Raw genomic sequence first — 15803 nt, forward strand, 5'->3', positions numbered from 1 at the left:
TACTGAGACTGCTTTATACCTTTCTGTGCACAGTTATTAAATAACCCATCAATAACATTTAATTTTGATTGTGTGAAAGATGCATTAAAATTGATACAAACACACTGTGGGATTCTCTTTGTGACTTTGAAGTCGTATTGACAGATTAAGCCATCATAGAACTAAAAGAAACTACTGGAAAAATATTTCTTAGTTGAAAATTTTTAATATGGTCCTATTCATTAGCTTTGTGCTTACTTTACCCTGCTGCGAGGCATCTCCCAAATAGGAAACAGCACCAAGATGAGTTGATGGTACACAATAAATTTTTTTTAAGAAGTACATATTTGCCAGGTTATTCTCTGCCTGCCTACCTCCTTTTTCTCATGTCTTTGAATGCTGAAAGTATGAATCCTGTTACACAGGCCTGCTACGTGGTAGAAGATGAACAAGGTGCAATCTGTGCCTTGACAAAGAATTTGGGAAGTCCTTTCTCATTCCATTATCACTTTATAAAGACATTGGAATTAGAGAATGCCTAGCAGATACCACTATGTAATATGTATTGCTGCTTTACTTTCTGAAAATACTGTGTTGCATATCATTTCAAAATTCTGTAGTTGTGCATCATTAGAACGCACCCTGCCCTGAATAATGCATACCTCCAACTTTAATTACTTGTTTAATTATCTTTAGTTTGTTTCAAAGCCTCAAGCAACTGCTGTTGCTTAGATGATTAGAAAATTGCTTCCAGTTGCAGAAATCTCTTTCCTGTTGTTTCTTCTGGCAGTGATTGCAGACCGGCCTCCCCCTGTCATTCGACAGGGTCCTGTGAATCAGACTGTAGCTGTAGATGGCACTTTAGTACTGAACTGCGTGGCCACAGGCACTTTAATGCCCACTATCCTCTGGAAGAAGGATGGGATCCTTATTTCTACCCAGGACTCTCGCATCAAGCAGTTGGAGACAGGAGCATTACAGATCCGATATGCCAAGGTAGCTTGAACTGGCAAACGGGTTTTCTTGTTGTTTGTTTCACTTTGTTTTTTTCACCTTCGGGCACTTTTGATGTAGTAAATCCTACATTTAGAATTAATGAAATGTTAAATAAATGTCTTACAATATTTGATACTACGTGCTTTCAGATAGTTCATTCTTTATGCTTAACACCTTGGCTTATTCTGCCTAGGGCACGTTATTTCTGATTTCATAAGGAAAAATGCTTTTAAGAGGTATTAATTAAGGGAATTATATGTTACTTAAAACGTGAAGGGGAAAGCAAAACTTGTATTTCAGTAGGACGAATACTTAAATTATTTGGGCTTTAGCACTAAGAGATTAAAATGAAGTAATTATTTCAAATGTTTATGAAGAAAACCTTTGTTTAGCATACTGCAGTAATAAAGCCATGTACACAGCTTTTTCAAAACAGTTTTTAAAGTTTAAATATATTCACTCGACAGTGTAAACATAGCTTAAAATGGTTAACCACCTGTCAAATACCTGATTTCCTCAGGGAATTACAAAGTACTTGGTCAGTATTGCTGGTCACGCCTCGCACGCTGTAAAATGTTTTAAAACGTTGTTAAGTTTTAGCATACTGGCTATTCTCTGCTATCTTTTCTGTGGTTTGAAATGTAGTAATTTTTTAAAAGTAGGCTGGATACATCACTTTACTATGTTCCCTAGAGTTGCCCTGTTACCAATTACAAGTTACACTGGCTTAGAGTTTGAACCTCTGATTTTTGAGCACTTCCGTTCAGCTCATCTGCTGAGGCTGGGACCTTAGGAGGATAGCATTTCTTTTGGGGGGAAAAAAGAAACTCTTTTGAAATGTGATTAAGTCACATATGGACAAATAATCCAACATTCAGAACTGGATGAGAATAGCATATGGAGATTCCTTTTTGGGTCTGCTGTAGAGTGAAATTTATACTAACACAGGGAACCCCATATGTACAAGGCCCTGTGCAATATTTAAGCTTTGTTTTAATGACGACATGCTCTCCAGTGCTGCAGTCCAGACAAGTCCCTGGGCATTATTTAGGCAGAAGGTTGACAGTTGCATGGGGTCTTGTCATCTGAGTTCCTCCTCAATTTATTTGTTAGGACCTCTGCAGAATAAGGAATAAATGCTACAAGAATTGGCCTTCAGTTTGTTCATTACAGAATAGGTAACATTAAATTAGAATCTGCAGTTTTTCCAATTCTTTAGCGAATGCTCAGAAATAAGTATCCATTTTCATTTTGCAGCACACAAAATCATAACTTCTAATGGAAGAAGTTTCTGGTTCAAAGTTTTTGCAGCCTAATACATTTATCCATATTCATGGGGGAACAGAGAGAGCTGTAATTACTTTTCTAGCCCACTGAGTGCCTGATTGTTTCAAATATTTATTCTTCTTCTCTTTTCCCACTCAGCTGGGTGACACTGGTCGGTACACCTGCATTGCTTCAACCCCAAGTGGCGAAGCTACATGGAGTGCATACATAGAGGTCCAAGGTAAATCAATTAGGGTTTCTCTGCGTGGAGAAAATACATAAAGGAAAATCAGAAACTGAAATGCAGAAGTTATCTGACTCTGTCATAAATTGCCAGTGCAGATGTGAACAGCATTTAGCTTACAGCTGCTTCCTGTCTATACTCAGCGTTTTTCTCTCCTTTGTTAGAGTTTGGAGTCCCAGTGCAGCCACCAAGACCCACTGACCCAAACTTGATTCCTAGTGCTCCATCAAAACCCGAGGTTACAGATGTCAGCAGAAATACAGTAACATTGTCATGGCAACCTAATTTGAATTCAGGTGCAACACCAACCTCTTACATAATTGAGGCCTTCAGGTATATGAGTCTCGTGATCTTGCTGTACTTATGCTTATATACAAGATGTTGTTAAAGAAGCACGTGCTAACCTGCTCTTGCGTGTGTTTTATCCTTAGCCATGCATCTGGTAGCAGCTGGCAAACTGTAGCTGAAAATGTGAAAACAGAGAGTTTTGCAGTTAAAGGGCTAAAACCTAATGCAATCTATCTATTCCTTGTGAGGGCAGCTAATGCATATGGACTAAGTGACCCAAGCCAAATATCTGATCCAGTGAAAACTCAAGGTAAGCTTTTGATTCTGGACATTTTAGGTGTCCACAGTGGCTGTCACAAGTTGAGCAATAGCAGATGCAGGAATTCTGGTAGCTTTCGACTGTCTGCCTATCCTGGCTATAATATATACTAGGTAGTAAAATACAGCGTTTAAACCTGCATTTCTCTATAACATAGACTCTGAAAGCTGCTTAGACAGCATATTGCATTGCCTAAGGGAACCCTAGTATCTCTTATCCGAAGATAGTTACATCTTGCAGAATAGCTCTTGTTAGCAACAACAGTAATCTCTGATTTTTTTAAGTTATCATGCAAATCTTCAAATTCCGTGGAAATGGTATTATTATGTCCAGTGAATCAAATGAGGCTTAAGACTGAGACAGAGAGAAAAACAGCAAATAATCTAAGTTGGTTTCTGCTGCATTAGGAAAGAGAGAAGTTTAAAATTAGAAGGAATTGGGCATCATGAGCCAGTAAAGAAGAGGTTTTGGCAATATATTAAAAGTCTTTCAATAGTACAGCTGTTGAAAGTAAAATAGTAGGGAAGAGAGACAATGCTTACAGATAGCCAAGTGGAAGAAAAGGCTGGGTAGTAGTGGATGAAGGAGTCATCCACTGACTCCAGCTAGGACTGAAGTCCAGCTATGGACTGAATCTGGCTATGTAAAATTTAAAATAACTTTGTGTTCACTGTAGAAAATAAATGACACTTATGATGGTGTACGGGGAATAATGCATTGCAACTTTGCAGCCTGCATTTTTCCAGTAGGAATACTTACATTCTTAAGAAGGGAAAAACTGGACATACTCTTTTTCAAAGTAAAAGTGATAGAGATCACCTTTCTTTTTTTCCTGCTTTTCCTACTTACTGGCGAAACTGACCCATTGACTTTTTAAGAATACCTGTGTTTTATGTTTGTTTCCTTGTATGCATAAGTACGTACATGTTTGTTTTTGAAAGGAAGTTCCTTAAAGGAAACAAAGCATTTTCCTTTGGTGACTTTTCATTTCTTCTGACGTTGGTCTGAAAGCAAGTCTTTCTCATCTCCCCTGGGGAGTGAACAATTTCACATTGCTGTCCTTTGTTATTATGCATTTCTCCTGATGGATGACAATTTCTATGGATATATATAGACAGCAGAGTCACAGCCACATGGAAAATAGGGATTGCACGGGTTCCAAAGTCTGTTACCAAGGAGAGATTTAGTAACCTTTTAGTGATTTCTGTATTCCTGGGAACAGGGCAACATGTGTTATTATGAGGGCAGGCCGCAGTGTTCTGCACGAGTCCGTTTTTCACGCAGTGTAGTTTCATTCCTAGAGATGAGATGAGGTATGGGGTCTGAATGTCCCAAAGGAACTGCTCACTGACTCTGATAAACAGCGAATGAGGCAGTGTTCTGTTCACTCAACAGAACTGAATGGTTTATAATGGCATGGAAAAGCTTCGCTGTCCTCTGGGCATCTAGTAGAGCTGAAAACCTGAGAACCACACGATGCCTGAGTGAAAATAACAACCAATAGATAAAAAATTCATCAATAGTAAGAAATGTAATCAAGTGTCAAGTTCTTTAAAGCAGTTCCACTCTTCTTCCAGTACCGTTTCAGTTTTGTGTAAGTTGTGGTCTAGCTAAGTAAGTTCAAAAATTTCCCAGTTCACTTTTGTCTAGAGGGTGGTATAGTCTTGTCCTAAATGCATGTCCAGACCAGGAACCTAACCTATCTTTATCTTTACACTTTACCAACATTAACAACAACATGCTTAGGTGTTCTCCCTGACAGTCCCTGTCTTGGAAGCTTGGAGCCGAAACAAGAACACACACATACTGTTGTATAGCACAGATGTGCAAATGGCTGAGCCTATTAATAGTTTGATTCATATTGTTGATGACTCATCTTCTATGACTAGCAAAGATAGAACTAATTATTCCACTGACTTTCCTGTTACATTTTAAGCAGGGTGATATTTAGGCAACTCTCCAACCAAAAGCTTCTATCTTTAATGCTTTCAAACTTTGAGGGGGAGGGAAATACTCTGATAAATGGACTGTTTGGCAGAGCATACTACATGTGGATACAGCCGTGACTCAGTGGAGGGTTTTTTGGTTTTGTTGTTTTGTTGTTATCAGCGTTCCTTGCTAAGAATCCAGATTTGTCACCCACTGACTGCACGCTAACCTCAGTTTGCTGCTTTAACGTTGAAGAAATCCCATCTTCTTGTAAATATATTGAGGAAACTATGATAAAAGTTAAAAGTGACATGGGCTTTGTATTCCGAAATGGGAACTATATTTCTGGAAAGAAACCTGTCCTCATCTCTTGTCCTAATGCAGTCTTGCAATGGTTTTATTATTATTTAGACAAGACCAAAAGCTGGTAAAATGAGAATACGACCACCAAGCAAAAAGCATGCTTTACAACTGTTGCACTTGCATTTAATAAGTGTCTTCTATATCAGCATCAACTGTGCTATCCAAACCTCAGCTTTCAAGATAGTCTACACACCTACAGTGACATTACAGTCGTTGTAGTTGTACATATATATATACGCAATTTCTGTGTACTCTTCTCTTTGGCACTTCTTGTAAGCAGACAGGTATGGAAATTTCCAACGTCTTCAGAGCACAGAACCCCTGAAGATTTCCTGATCTTGCTTTGTCACTAGTGGAGGTCAGGCAGGGAAGTAGTAGGCTGGAGTGAAGTTTATGTAATGCATTACTCTGTATCTGGAATTAATTAAAAAAAAAAAAAAAAAAAAAAAAAAAAAAAAAAAAAAAAAAAAAAAAAAAAAAAAAAAAAAAAAAAAAAAAAAAAAAAAAAAAAAAAAAAAAAAAAAAAAAAAAAAAAAAAAAAAAAAAAAAAAAAAAAAAAAAAAAAAAAAAAAAAAAAAAAAAAAAAAAAAAAAAAAAAAAAAAAAAAAAAAAAAAAAAAAAAAAAAAAAAAAAAAAAAAAAAAAAAAAAAAAAAAAAAAAAAAAAAAAAAAAAAAAAAAAAAAAAAAAAAAAAAAAAAAAAAAAAAAAAAAAAAAAAAAAAAAAAAAAAAAAAAAAAAAAAAAAAAAAAAAAAAAAAAAAAAAAAAAAAAAAAAAAAAAAAAAAAAAAAAAAAAAAAAAAAAAAAAAAAAAAAAAAAAAAAAAAAAAAAAAAAAAAAAAAAAAAAAAAAAGGAAAGGAATCACTACAAGTACTTTTCATGAATTTCCTAGTCTGTGATATTTAGCCATAGTCAGCATGGTATTTGTTTAAAATGAAGTGATCAAAGAGAGATAGATGAAATCAATACAGAAACTATGTTACTCTGCTGTCCATAGTACTTGTATATTTTAGACACCCTATTAGTGATTGCCCTATAAATTCTATACGTGTCTGACAGTCATTCCATTTCAGTTAAATAAGCTTTTCAAGGGCTCTGCATGCAGAAAATATGTGTTTCCATTGTACCATTGCGTGTTTTGAGAGGACTTTGTCCCTTCACGCGCATGAACAATTCTTTTAACTGTAAGATAGACCAAATGTCAGAAGAGCCAGACAGTACTCAGCTGTGCTCTGCCTCCTGTTCACAGAAGTCATTTGCCATCAGAGAAGCTGCAGCCACATGACTCATTTTTCTTTTCTTCAGTTGTTACATTTATTTTGTAATTAAAAACAGTAAGTTTGCCCGTGAATTTATCTGAAGATACAGCTTCTGCTTTTGCCATTCTTTATAGGTTTCCTGGTCTCTTGGAATTTGCAATGGGTAATAGAACGTTTTCTCCTCCCAGCAGGAAAGAATAAAGACATGCTGCTGTAGTCATTTACCAAAGACATCCCTGAGTGTGGTTTCTCTTTTTATGCAGCATTTCCCTCCTGTTTCTCTCTGTCGAAGAAAGTGCAGTGCATTGATTTGGTACTACCTAAGCATTGGTGATTTGCTCAGGAAAATATATCATGTAGTTTTTTCTTACATAATTGTGAAGTTCTTAGGGTAAACTTTATTGGGGATAGCATCATATATTTTATGATATATTCATTTGTATTTACATATACTTATTTTAACAAGCATATATACTTGTGAGAATGGAATCTTAAATTATTACAGATGTTCCACCAACAAGTCAAGGTGTGGATCACAAGCAGGTCCAGAGAGAACTAGGTGACGTGGTACTACATCTGCACAACCCTACTATCCTTTCTTCCTCCTCAATTGAAGTTCATTGGACTGTAAGTATAAATCTGTATCATGGAGGTGGTTTTATATACTGCTGAATTGTACCGTTTGACTGCAGTGGAGTCACACTTCAAGAAGCTGTATAGTTTGTATGCTTGCAAATGTTTTTCTCTGGAATGACTGCTACTTGGGCTTTGCTTTCCTACTTGATTAAATTTTGTCCCATTTTCACCATTTTATGTCTCCATAGAGAGTGCTGTTTACAATACGGTGAGAGTTTCAGAGTCCTCTGGAAGCTAAAGGACTGATCAAAGGCTTCTTAAGTCATATCATTTGAAGCTTTTGCACTGCTTTCAGTAGGAAGTGTATCAGTCCCCTAATGAGGTAACATGGGCACTTCCCTGTCTGTCAGTCACTAGTGGAGAGAAATACTGCATAATTCTGTTTGAAAGTGTTACCTCCATCCTACATGCATACTGAGAAACACACGCAAACCCATATAGCCTCATCTGAACCTATCCTTTCCCACGGTGCTATGAGTACACACAGTACAGGGAGAAGAGATGAAAATGGCAAAGGGTTTTCAGATGGTGTGTTGACGTTGCTCTGGCAGGAGGAAGCGGGAAGTTGGCCGTGTGGAGGATATAGCAGAGGAAATGAGAGAGTGAGGAAACAATACCGTAGGAGTCCTGAAGCAAGGGGAATGGGAACATAGGTGAAAAAGATTCAAGTAAGCTTACAAGGCTGAGGCCCCAGTGAGAGAAAGGATTAGAAATGGCTTACTGTGGGAGATATTTGGCAATCAAGAGGTAGAAATGAAGAGAAAGAACAACACGGGAAACTGCAAGTACCAAGCAATGCGATAAGAAAATGTAATTAAGAGAAGAGCAGTTTTAAAATAGAATGCAGAATGAAGAAAAGATGGGGGATAATTACACCAGGTGCAGGAATAAATCCAAAGGGAGTGAGCTTTGAGGTCTTTTTGGGACTTCCATCTGAACATGTCAATATATTGGCAGGGACAGTGTAGGAGAGCACAGGGTGTAGCCCCTGCCATGCCGCAGCAGAACATTTTGAACAGGAACAAAAGGCGTTTTGACTTTGTAGAAGATCCCTAGCCCAATGGAGTCCTGGTCCATGACCACGGCTCCTTGGTGCTGCAAGAGTACAAATAATACCTGCTGTGTTGCACAGTAATTACACTGTCACCTGCAGTATGGCCACCTGCAGCAGGCAATCTCCTGTTTTAACTAATAACGTTAAAACATCTTTGAGGTTCCTAGCACGATTTTGTTTGACCTTTACTTACAGAACAACCTTTTCCAGACGGGCATTTTTTGTCAGTCTCTTGGGTGGCCTGTGGCTTCTCTGCAATTTCAAAAATAAGCATTGCCTCAGTTTCAGCTAACACATGCATTCTTTATGTGATTATTAAAAATGAAACGTGCTGCTTTTTGGAGTAAAATTGCAAGCAAACAGTTTTGTTACATCACCGTATGAGATTTTTGAAAATAGGGAAAATCTGATGCACTTTTAAATTTTTTTTTGTTGCTGTTATTGGACTTTCTTATTCATCAGAAATTGAAACTGGTAGTTAAATGATAGTGAATGCTCCACGAGAGATCACTTCTGTAAGATGGCTTTCTGTTTCAGGTATAGCCAAACACATTGAGTCCCACCCTCATTTACATTAAGATCTCTTTCTCCATACGTGTGATGTAAAATGACCTCAGTCTAAAAAGCACCCAGGACCACTGAGTATCATTTTGACCTGCTTTTCCTAGTCTCATCTGTGTTGCCATACTGAGTTTTATGAGCCTCTCCAGAGCCCTCTCAAAACAGCCCTTTCCCTCCAGCAGAGGAGCCTCCCACTGAGTGGGTGGACATGGAGGAAGCACTTGGACAAATCTGCCCTGTGACAGAGCCCAGCCTAATCACAGCGATGGAGATAGTGCCAGCTGGCTGCCCTTTCAATTCACTTTCTCCAGAAGGAAGCAGGCAGGAAGCGGTGCTCATTTCATGGATTTTGGGAGGCTTCCACACCCCGGGAGAGTTGGCAGGCTCTCTCTTTGATCTCCATGTTCATCACCCTGAGTTGTGGAGCTGTAGATCCCCTGCCCTCGCCCTCCCCCCTTTCCCCATGTGCCCCCTGCCCTGCTGGATAGATTCAGGTGGGCAGAAGTCTGGCCTGTGCTGAGCTCCATCGCTCCACGGATGCAAAGGCTGTTCATTTCACGGAGCTGGGGCATATTATACAACTCCGTTATCCCCTTTTAATGGCTTCATAAATCCACGGAAACGAGCGCAGTTCTACCAGCATCAAACAGATTAATGCACTTGTGAATCAGGCCTGTAATTTGCTGTAATGCAAGGAGCCTTTATCTACTTTGGCAGTGTTGTTTGCTTTGAATAAAATGAACGGGTAGTCCAAGGACCGTGCATAGTGTCACAGACATCATTCCTGGTTCATATTTGTTAAAGGATGTGTTGTGTGTTCTGCTGTCTTGCCAGGTGGACCAGCAATCCCAGTATATTCAAGGATATAAGATTCTGTACCGGCCTACGCCAGCATCCTATGGAGAGTCAGAGTGGTTAATCTTTGAAGTGAGGACTCCAACCAAAAACAGCGTTATCATTCCCGAGCTGAAGAAAGGTGTAAACTACGAAATCAAGGCCCGCCCTTTTTTTAATGAATTTCAGGGAGCAGATAGCGAAGTGAAATTTGCAAAGACCCTGGAAGAAGGCAAGTAGGAGCCAGACTGTCTTCATCTTTCCTTTTTGAAGTAGTAGTCTGGCCTGCTTTCCTCTGATATGTTCATTATTTGATTTTGTTTGAAGTCCGTGCTGTTTGAGAACAGCAATCTGTGGCAGAGGAGGCTGTGTTGGACTGATCATTATGTGAATTGTTTGGTGACACAGAAGTAAATATTCAGAACCACGCGCGAGAGACAGAGAGAGAGGGATGTGCAAAAATCCCCTCCAACATACAATGGGAAGTGCACTTTTTATCTTCACTGCAGTGTGCACTCCTCCCTGTTGAGTTCATGGTCTGGTCACAAGTGACTTCTGTCAGATTCAAGCACTTGCTAATCACTATCTTGAGTAGATAGCAGACACCACAGAAATCATCAAAGCGCTATAGCTGAGGGAATGGAAACCACATTTTTAGAAGGCTTTTATATCTGGATCAATCAGTAAGACAAAATGAAAAGATGAATGAGGGCAACAGATATAGTGGACTAAATTATGTGTTTCCATCTCATACGTGTGGTAAAAAGAGAAGGTTCATGAAGTTCTTCCTTTTGTTGCTGCTCAGGCGTAATGAGTATGCAAGGTGGCCAGTGCCTCTGAATAGGGATTTCAGTGCCTCTGTTGGGATGTGCAACCTTTCCCCTTCTCTTCCCTCCCCAGTAGAAATGCCGTGTAGCTCTGGTTTATTGCTGCGAGTGGTTCAAGAGGTGTGCTTAACTGCGTTCATCCTAAGCATCAGCTAAGCATCCAGCTTTTAGAAAGAAAACATAAATTATTATTATAAAGGTGTTAATATTAACGCATTCTGTCCTGGTTTTAATAAGTTTTGTATTACTCATTGTTATTTACACACTAGAGGAACTGCGATTTGGCATTCTCTTGGGGTCAGTTTATAGACTTTATTTTTCAAAACTGTTGATCCTGGGTGAGATGATTTGAGACCAATGAGGAATTCAGTGCTCGGGACTGTGACGTTCAGATAACGGCTATCTGAGTTTGGAGAGTCTGATGACGAGTGTGACTTTTCCTGTCCCGCACAGCGAAAATGCAGCAGAACTCAGGAGCCTGGTTGCAGGTTCACATCACTTTCCTTCTGTATCATTTTATCTTGTGGGCCCTCAATGAAGGGTGGGGCATAAAAGAATGCATTTCTGTGGCCCAGAAACCATCTTCCTCTTAAAAAAGCTCACTTCTGCCTGTGACGAACTTAACCGTTCAATCCTTCTTTCCAAACAAACAGCTCCTAGTGCTCCACCTCAGAGTGTTTCAGTAACTAAGAACGATGGGAACGGGACAGCAATTGTGGTCACCTGGCAGCCGCCCCCCGAGGACAACCAGAACGGGATGGTTCAGGAATATAAGGTACTGCTGGCATGCCTTGATCCCCTGGCAGAGGGGGTATTGGCCAGGTAGTGACAGATTAGGTTGTTCGTGGATGCTTGGCTCCATCTACTGGTTAGTCAGAGCAAATGAGCTAGAAAATCACTTTGACTCAAATTCCATATTTAGTAATTCTGTATAGATGGTAGAAGGCAATTAAAACAGCCTCCATAAATCAAAGCAAAGGATCAACACTCTTAATTAAAACAACTACCTTCTTGCCTTCATTATAACTTGAGAAATGCGCACACAAGTAGCGGGGGAACCATACCTGTTTGAGAACCGTTTTGTGACTCAAAGACATCGGCCGAGGTAGTAAATATAAACAGGCTTAATGATTTGAAAAGCTCAGCGACGGTAATTAACAGTGTTAAGATCTGAGTAAATTATGCATAACTGGGTAGTTAAAACAAATGGAAAACTTTCACGTAAAGAATGCACTTGTATGGTAATAAATGTATTTAGTGTATAGAAATTTTCTTTCACACAAACACTATCCTCATCATGCTATTTAATTTTTAACAAATTGTAAATACATTATAAAATATTTATTCGATGTTTGTTTAGCAAAATACACTGTATTTATTTTCAGTTCAAATTGTTTTGCGATAATTTACATAGCAAAGTAAATGAAGCTTATTTTTGCTAAGCAAGCTACAGACGTTTTAAATGTCTAGTTGTGGATATCAAGTAAGCTTTATAGCCACGGAGAGGCGGGATCTTTGGTTTCAGTCTCCTGCAAATGCGCATTACTGAGAAAATTTTTCAAATGAGAATGTCTCGGCTTTTTTTCAGGTTAAAACATTGTGCTATAGACATATATTCCTAGCCATCAAAACTCATTCTGCTATTTTTTTTTCCTCAGCAGAAATGGGAAAGGGAAAAGATCGCTAAGCTTCATGGTCAATTTAGAATAATAAAACACCTTTCAAAACCTGGTCAACGGGTAAAAAAATCAGTTTATGGCTTAGTTTCAGATATATAATGTAATTGGAAAAAAAAATACTTGCAAAGTTATTTTATTTAAAAACAGACCTTGAGCAGAAGAAATAGATTTCCATCAAGAAACTGCATCAGAGGAATGTTAAGCTTGTAAGGACAAAACAATAAAAGTCAGGATATTCACATTTCCGAGTGGCTATAATACCTAACATACCTCCTAGCATTCGGAAGTAATAGGCTATCAGGTGTAGGAGCAAGCGTCTTGTAGTGCTTCTGTAGCAGTAGATGGCACGCTGGCATGTTTCACATCTACATTTATTGCGTGGATGCCATTATTTTCCTTTGTGCTTTTCACCATGGACAGAAAACAGGCACAATGAATATATATGTAATTGCTATTTAAGTTGCTATATGTAATTAATATTTTTGTCTAAAAACTAAACAAATGCAGAACCAGTGATTTAAGATTAAGAACTAATAACAAGAAAAACACAAATAGAAGTCTTGTCATATTTTCTCTTTTTTCTTTCCTCTTTCTTTTTCTATCTCCTATGTTTTCTCCCAGAAAAAAAGGTACGCATATGTGGGGGAATTTGTTGTTTTCACAGCGACTCAGATCTAAGGCAAGAGTGTACCTACTTTAATTAAAGGGTAAAATAAATAGGAAGGAGGATACCATCTTAATTGAAGAAGTGTCAGTGGCACACGCAAAAAGCCAGAAATTCAAATCACAGCAGAAGTAATTCCCTCCTTCCCTAGCATGAAGTTTGAAATTCCCTGGTCACAGCAGAAGTCATTCCCTCCTTCCCTAGCATGAAGTTTGAAATTCCCTGGTCACAGCAGAAGTCATTCCCTCCTTCCCTAGCATGAAGTTTGAAATTCTCTTGTTATACTAATTCTTTCTTCACTTATGTGTCTATTATAATGTGAATTCCTCCTTCCTTCATAACATTCTAGAAGTTCGTTTTCACTTGCCTGTTTAGGTATACAATCAAATATAGTATGGCAAGTACTGAACAACCTGATGTTTAACCTAACATTCTTGTTTTGTGAATTTCTCCGTGTATTTGAGCGCCTAAGAACAAAACATTTTTATGAATTAGTAGTGCATAGTTACAAATACATAATAAATTGTTTTTATTGTTTGCACATACACCATTGTATAAGGTGGCAGTAACAATTTCTGTGAAAATGACATAGGTCAAAATGATTTAAATCTTTTTTTAACACTGTATCGAGTTCTTATTTACATAAGAGCATCTTCATGGCCCATCCTTTAGGATTTAAGAGCAATATTTCTAATATTACTAATAATTATACTACTACTACTGACTGAAACAGTCTCTATTTAGTATCAGAATATAAAAAGGAGATTCTCTTCTCTTCGTGTGCTCTGACCTGCTCTGCAGCAGCAGTTACGTATATGCTGCATGGGGATTCTGTTTCAAAGGAGCTTAAAACACATTTCAGATCCTGACAGTGTCCCACTAGCCTTGTTTCAATCCTTGGCATCCAGAGAAGGAAAAAGGGTCTTACAGTGTCCTGAAGGTGAAATAAAATTTCCAGTGTCCAGGCGGAAAGGGCTCTACAGAAAGGGCCCTAGCAATTGTTCTATACATGAAACTTCAGCTCACTCACCTGGCAATCTTCACAGCGGCAGAATTGCACGAGGGATTACAAACAGCTATCTGGGCACTACATCTTTTAGGAGCTCCATGTGTCAAAAGCAAAATCTTCCCTCCTGTGTACAATCAGCACAGGTTCAGAAATGCTGCTGTTCTCAGGAAAGTTTGCTTCTTTACAGATAAAGTACTGAATTTAACTAATCTAACTTTCTGGATAAATATTCATTGTAGAGCAATACATTTGTGGAAAAGGAATAAAAAGGAAATCAACACAGCTTCATCAATTTTTTAGCAGATCTAGATTAGCTGCTACTTCACCTTTAATAGCAGTTGGGAGTTCAACCGTACTCTTAAAAGCATTTGCCACATCAATGGTGCAAGCCTAAAGAGAGAAAAATATATCATCATACTGTTTCTCTCAATCATTTAATATCACTGATGTAATTTATGAAGTGGTGAATTGAAGACGTTAGACCTGTGTCCTGATCTCAACCAAAAAATGAGATCTGTTATCACGCTGTTGTCTCTCAATAGAAGATGGCATATTACTCAATCCTTTCCTTTTGCTGCCATTTTTAAGAAAAAAAGATAACGTTTGGATTCCAGCATGACATCGGTTCTCCTGTGACGTCATGTGATGAAAGACTTGCCCTTGCACTTGAGTGAAGAAGGCCTTGCTTGACGAATGATTCCTGAACAAGAGAATTGCAAATTCATTTAACTGAATGTTCTTTCTTTGTTGTTTATGTGAACGATTCTTGGCTACGGGGCTTCCCTTATTTGTTCCGTGTTACTAACGCTTTTAGTTATATTAGCACTCATGTCACTGGTTGAACTGTAAATGAATTACGATAAACCCATCAAATAATTGTAGTAGTTGGAGCTGCGCTTTGGAACAAGAAGTATCTTTTCAGTATTCATACAGTGCCTAGGACAGCAATCCATGACTGCAGATATTAGAGTAGTGACAAATTCTACATTTCTTTATCCAGGAGAAAGGAATGTGTCATCCTTCCTTCTACTTATGCTTTGGTGTTGAATTTTGAACATTTATACATACCATACACTTACTTCCCTGCAGGTTTGGTGTCTTGGCAATGAAAGTCGATACCATATAAACAAGACGGTAGACGGTTCCACCTTTTCTGTAGTCATCCCCTCCCTAGTTCCTGGTATTCGATATAGCGTGGAAGTGGCAGCAAGTACTGGGGCAGGACCTGGAGTGAAAAGCGATCCCCAGTTTATCCAATTAGGTAAGCCTGCTGGTAATCCTACCTATTGGTTTCAATGATTTTTGTTTGTTTGCTTTTGTCTTTTGTGGCACCAGAATATTTCTTACTTTCAAGACAAGTGAAATAGATAGTGTTACTTGATCTCTGGAATAGCAGGATTTGGCATTTCTGGTTTTAAACTTGCCTTAGAACTGCAGTCTAAAGATGGCATTATAACAACACAGGTTTTTTTAATCTCTCAATTCAGCGGTGCTTTTTGATTATTGATTTTTCAAAGAGAATTTTCACACTTAAGACTGGTGTAATAAAACATGTAGGGGAGTGTGAATCACTAAATGCTGGCTCACTTCAGTTTAGGGATGTAGTTTGTCTTGATCAGATTTTATCTTTCTTTATTGAAGCAAAAAAACAAAAGCATGCTAAAATTAGGCACTACAAATATCAACTATGTGTGAAAGCTAGTAAATAACCTGAGTACAGGAAAAAGAGGTACACAGATGATTTACAATAAACTTGACCTCCTAACTTCATTTACACCAAACATCTCTCTGTCATAAATGCAGATCAGGGGCATTGCTCCTGGATGTATCTGGGAGAAATGCAGCTTTGCTGTTGGTTAGCTGAAGATTATTTAAAGTAGCTTTAGGTATAGTCATAT

At 38.2% G+C, this 15803-nt stretch overlaps 1 protein-coding gene across 1 annotated transcript in view; it reads left to right on the top strand.

Moving 5' to 3' along the window:
* ROBO1 (roundabout guidance receptor 1) overlaps positions 1 to 15803 on the top strand; it is a 689994-nt gene that overhangs the window by 630176 nt on the left and 44015 nt on the right. The window contains exons 11-18 of the mRNA XM_009274513.1: positions 770 to 975; positions 2401 to 2482; positions 2650 to 2818; positions 2917 to 3083; positions 7147 to 7268; positions 9727 to 9958; positions 11207 to 11328; positions 14995 to 15166. Coding sequence (XP_009272788.1) covers positions 770 to 975; positions 2401 to 2482; positions 2650 to 2818; positions 2917 to 3083; positions 7147 to 7268; positions 9727 to 9958; positions 11207 to 11328; positions 14995 to 15166 — 1272 coding nt within the window. The remainder of the gene's footprint in view (positions 1 to 769; positions 976 to 2400; positions 2483 to 2649; positions 2819 to 2916; positions 3084 to 7146; positions 7269 to 9726; positions 9959 to 11206; positions 11329 to 14994; positions 15167 to 15803) is intronic.

This window comes from Aptenodytes forsteri, unplaced genomic scaffold (genome assembly GCF_000699145.1).
Source record: "Aptenodytes forsteri isolate BGI_AS27 unplaced genomic scaffold, ASM69914v1 Scaffold207, whole genome shotgun sequence".
Lineage (NCBI taxonomy): Eukaryota > Metazoa > Chordata > Aves > Sphenisciformes > Spheniscidae > Aptenodytes > Aptenodytes forsteri.